At 47.0% G+C, this 5,317-nt stretch overlaps 1 protein-coding gene across 1 annotated transcript; it reads left to right on the top strand.

Moving 5' to 3' along the window:
- The first annotated feature begins 561 nt into the window (after positions 1-561).
- Positions 562-1,086, top strand: LOC120294501 (loricrin-like). Its single transcript, XM_039314622.1, has one exon. The coding sequence runs from the start codon at positions 562-564 to the stop codon at positions 1,084-1,086; it is 525 nt and encodes a 174-aa protein (XP_039170556.1).
- The last annotated feature ends 4,231 nt before the right edge of the window (positions 1,087-5,317 follow it).

Here is a 5,317-nt window from a genome sequence, read left to right as displayed (position 1 = left end):
TAATTACATTGATTTAACAACCAAAATACCATTAAAAAGCCTGAAAATTAATATAATTAAAAAATTGATCCAATGTCTCTCGGATCAAATTAATAATTACAATAATTTCGGACAAAATCCTTATAGATAATGTCTACAAAATGCACAAATATTAAAACCATATTCTAACTTAAACAATAATAACAAAATTTAAAATGAATAAATAATGAAAATAAAATAAAGAAAAACAAACTACCTAATTTGCTCTTCTCTTTTCTTTTGTTTTCTTTTTCTTTTCCTTTGCTTCCAAAAGAAAAGCTCGGCGGCTCGTGGGACCGATCGTTGGTCTGGCAAAGGGAACTCCCGCGAAGGCGGACCGGTAGGAACGGGGCGGCACCGGGCGGCGGGGACAACCGGCGAGATCAAGGGTGTCGCGGTCGGAGCGGGAATCGGCGGTGGCCGCGGACGGGGCGTGCGGGCGGAGGACTCCAACGGTGGGTGAGTCACGGTGCGGCAAGGCGGTGACCGTCGGAGGGGAGTTCGCGACCCGGCCCTAACGTCGCTCGGGCGTACGGTGGCTCGATGACCGGCGGGTGGAGCGCAGCGGGCGAGCTCGCGGGTTGCGGCGGCGGTGGTCGTCGGGAGCTCGGAACGGGCGCGGTGCGGGCGGTGGGTTACGAGATCGGCTCGAGTCCGGTCTTCGGCGGAGCTTCGGCAGAGGGAAGCGGCATCGGGTCGTCGCGGGTCGGTCGCGGGCGTCGCACGGTGAGTCGGAGGTCGCGAGCTGCGAGTCGTCGAGGCGCAGCGTCGGGCTCAGTGGTGGTAGGCGCGGGGACGGCGTCGGGCGGGTCCGGCGTCGCGGGGTTCACCGGCGGCGGGCGAGATGCGAGATCATGGGTTGAGGTGTGCGGGCGGCGGTGGTGTCTCGACGGGGAGCGACGGTGGTGCTGGTGCTCGGACGAGGGTGGTGTCGGCGGCGGGGTGGGCTGGCGACGAACGGCGACGCAGGGGTGGCTCGGTGCGAGAGCCAGCGGCGCAGGAGCTCGTGCAGGCGGCAAAGCATCGAACAAAGGGGTCGTCGGGTGGCTTCCACGAAGGAGACGATGAACAGTCCCCTTTTCTCTTTTTTTTTTTTCTCTCTTTCTCACACGTCACTTTCACTCTCTCTCTCTCACCTCTCTTCTGCTTTTCGCCGAACCCTCACACGTTTCAATCCCCAGTCTCTCTCTTTCATTTCTCTCTCTTTTACTTTTTTTGACTTTTTCTGTTCTTTTTCTTTTTCGACGAAGAGAAGCCCCTTCTTGCTCGGTTATGAAGCCTCGCATTTTATAGTGAAAGCGTTCAAAGTTGTTGAAGATTTGCAAATATTTGCTCAACCATCCAACATTAAAAATTTTCCAAAATCACACAACCGAATTTTTTTAAATTTTGAAATGAAGATATGTGTTTAATAAGAAAAATGCTTCATTATTCAATTTTTTTTTTTGAAATCTCCCTCCACAAACCCAAATGTTTTATTTTATTTATTATCCTCCATTTTATTTTCTAAAAAAAAATTAATCCTAAATTAGGTGTCAACATTAGTTGTTCTACAAACATGTTTTGGAACTTAAGTTGTCTTCTCACATTATCCACCATCGTCTCCTTGTTTTTGGTCTCCATCAAAAAGACCAAGTTGGGCCGTTCTAGAGCCATTAACGCTCTAATCTCCTGGACTGTATGAGGGTTGTCCAGCTTCTGACAGTTCCAACTTAGGATTTTTATAACGTCTTTAGTGATTTATTAGGGCTAGCCACCAAAGCTCAATCCTTCCCCTCTTTAACCAGCTGGACATGGATCTTTGATAACTCCATTTCATCAAGGAAAGAAGAGGTGGAAACTTCATCATTTTCTTACCAACATCTCCTATATCCTTCGATTCTTTACCATTAGGGCCTTCTAAATACATTATTTGTTTTCCACTTCCCTCTTTTGCTGTTGAAGTTCTCTCCTCCATCTCTTCCCTTCTTTGAAGAAGGGTTGTCTACTCTTTTTTTGTTCGATATGGATTGGCATTTGTCTCAGCTTCTATTCTTGCAACAATTTCCATATTGACTAATGCCAAGAGAGTTTCAGACACATACTCTTCCTCTTCGGGATTTGCCTACCTTATTTGTTGCTCAATTTGTTGTTTCATATGGTATCTCCTCACAATACGAGGCATAGTGACCAATTCTACCGCATGAGTAACAAAAATGAGGGAGGCGTTCATATTTAAATTCCACCCATAAAGTCTCGTTCCCAATCTTGACTAGTGCCCCTGTTTTTAGAGGAGCTTAAAGCTCCAGCTCCACTTTGACTTTACTTGTTTTATAGGGGCCGTTACCTCTAGATTCTAGTTGTATTTCCTTAACGATACCCACTTTACCAGCAACATCAAAGTAGACCTTTTCTACGATCCATCCCGGAGGTAGTCCAACAATATGAACCCAGAAATCATATCTAGAGAAATCATAGCAATGTTCCGAAATATCTAGCTCACATTGCTTTAGCACTAGTAAGTTGCTAGCGAAGGACCATGGCCCTAATTTCAGCACTCTCTCCTTTTCCTCTTCGAATTCAAATACAAATGAGAAGAGCCCCGGTTCTTTCTGGGAACACTCCATAGTTTCTGATTTCCATGCTTTCTTCATAGTGTTGCAAAAGGCTTGAAAGTTCACATTGGGTTTCGAATATAACTTACCAAAAAGAGTGTGATTGCATTCTATTCGTTTGTTGAGAGGAATTTCCTATTGCACTTCGATTACATCATTTGCTGACCATAGATGGCCTAAACTCTTGCACGGGGCAGCAAGACAATGTTGGTTCTCCTCCTCATGCTCCATTCAGTCAACAAATGCAGAAGCTCTTATTGAGATTGATGATTGCTGCCATAAGTGTCACGCCCCGAACCCCGAGCGCGCGCACATCCCACTGCGATCGATCAAAAATGCGACATCCCAGGATATGTCGCCGACCCATTCATTTCTTTACGCATGCGGAGCGAAACAAATCCCCGACAACATTTAACTTGGGATAGAAAAGCGAGGCAATCAATCACAATACCAAACACCCATTTACAAACACAAGGGGTTTAAATACAACTTGGACTTTCTACCAAATAGACCGGCTCGACAAAAGGGGACTATCCTACAACCAACTAGCGAGGACACGCTCTCCAACCCTTATGACTTCACCTCTGCAACTCCTCAAGGCCAACCAAAGCTATCCGGCCGCTCCGTCTACTGGGGACACAGAAATTTTAATCCCACAAACCGGGATGAGACGATGTCTCGGCCAAGTTCAACCCTCTAAACCCCTATTAGAAAGAAAATACGCCCCGGGTGGCATAGCCACATCACTGAAGACTTACCTCGCCTCGGCCTTTATCGCGAGGTTAGCACAATTTATATAAACCAACCACGTGCAATTATGATAACCAAACAACCATGGCACAATCACATTATCAAACCGCTCAACCACTTGGATCGTCTCGGCGATCAATCGACTCGACGATTACATATCATTCTAGCAAATCAATCATTGCTCTCAACTGACCCTACTCGGCAAATTTAAATCGGTGGCATCACGGCCCCACTCGCGCGACCTTTAACGGTGGCAATTCACATTGCCCCAGGCACGACCTCTTGTAGGTGGTTTTCACGGCCTCATCGGGCACGACCTTTCCAAGGTGGTTTATCACGGCTTCTCACAGGCACGACCTCTCGGAGGTGGTTTATCACGGCCTCTCAGGCACGACCTTTCACGGTGGTTTATCACGGCCTCTCGGGGCACGACCTCAATAGGTGGTATTTCACGGCCTCATCGGGCACGACCTCTTGTAGGTGGTTTTTCACGGCCTCATCGGGCACGACCTTTCCAAGGTGGTATTTCACGGCCTCATTGGGCACGACCTCTAATAGGTGGTCAATCACAGCAAATCTCCCATCAATTTCTACACTTAGGATTTCATAAAGAATCCCTATAAATCACAATCACACTCAATTCATCACAACCAATCATCAATTTCAAATTCTAAATGCTGACAAAGAACGATCGGCACGAAATTCGAGCAAATAAGGTCCCAATGAAAATTTTCGGAATTTAATAAATAATTAAATTTATTCCGAAAATAATTAAATAATAATATCCATAGTTTTGAAATCCACACTCAATTTATAATATCCAATCATCAATTTCAAAATCCGACTACACAACAACGACCGGCACGAAATCGAGAATTTAAGGTCTCGACAAAATTTTCGGAATTTAATAAATAATTTAATTTATTCCGAAAATAATTAAATAATAATATTTTATTAATTTCGAATAAAATATATTATTAAATTATATAATAATTTCGAGACATTTAAATAAATCAAAAGTAAATTCATTTATGTCAAATCAAGGCTTATTTTAAATAAACCTACTTACCCTTAATTAAGCACACTTTAAATTAAACCACAACCTTAATCAAGTCTACTCTTAATTAACCTAAACTAACAACCTAATAATGCTTAACATAAACTAAACCTCCCTAAGCATAATTAACTCTCTAAGCGAGGTTTAGTGAGCTAAACTCACCGGATTAGCGGCGAGCGAACCAAAACGACGGGGACGACGCGGGGATCGACTTTCCTCAGCGGGCCGAGCATCCGGGCTCGGGAAGGCGCCAAAACGGCCCACGAAGGGGTCATCATACCCATTTTCGCAGCTTTCTTGATTTGGGTGGAAGAGGCGGATCCGCGCCGATTGAGGCGCACGAGGGCCGAGATGGGCCGAGGGACTTCCGGCGGGCGAGGCGGGCGCACGGCGGCTCACGGCGGCGGGGACGAGCTCCGGCAGCTCCGGAACCCACGAACCGAGGGCGAGACGCTTGTTGGGCGTCGGCAAGCGCGGGCGGCGCGGCACGGCGGAGCGCGAGACGATGAGCGGCGGCGGCGGAGGCGTGCGGGCAAGCTCCGACGGTCTTGCCGGCGTCCATCCCGGATCGGGATCTCGAAAGAAACGAAGATGGAGAGAAGGCTCAGACGGTGAGCGAACGCACGGTGCCGCGCGCAGGCGGCGGCGACGACAACGACGGCACTTGGCGGCGAGCGCAGCGGCGAAGGAGGCGGACGGCGAGGGCTGCTTCGGCTTCTTCCTCTGCAATTTTCGGTCTTTCGCACAAAGAAGATGGAGGAGAAACCAACGGAAGGGAGAAGGAGACAAGAGGGAGGAGAGAGAAGAAGGGGGCCCTTTTTATTTTCTTTTTCTCTTTCTTTAATCCCACACTGATGGCCCACCATGACATCATCAAGTGATGTCATACCCCACTATC

Source organism: Eucalyptus grandis, chromosome 6, assembly GCF_016545825.1.
Source record: "Eucalyptus grandis isolate ANBG69807.140 chromosome 6, ASM1654582v1, whole genome shotgun sequence".
NCBI classification, from domain to species: domain Eukaryota; kingdom Viridiplantae; phylum Streptophyta; class Magnoliopsida; order Myrtales; family Myrtaceae; genus Eucalyptus; species Eucalyptus grandis.
The sequence above is the reverse complement of the archived record's forward strand: the minus strand, read 5'-3'. Positions and strand labels throughout refer to the sequence as shown.

Bases quoted from the DNA above. Each gene is read 5' to 3' on its own strand.
- LOC120294501 (XM_039314622.1), top strand. From the start codon at position 562: ATGACCGGCGGGTGGAGCGCAGCGGGCGAGCTCGCGGGTTGCGGCGGC.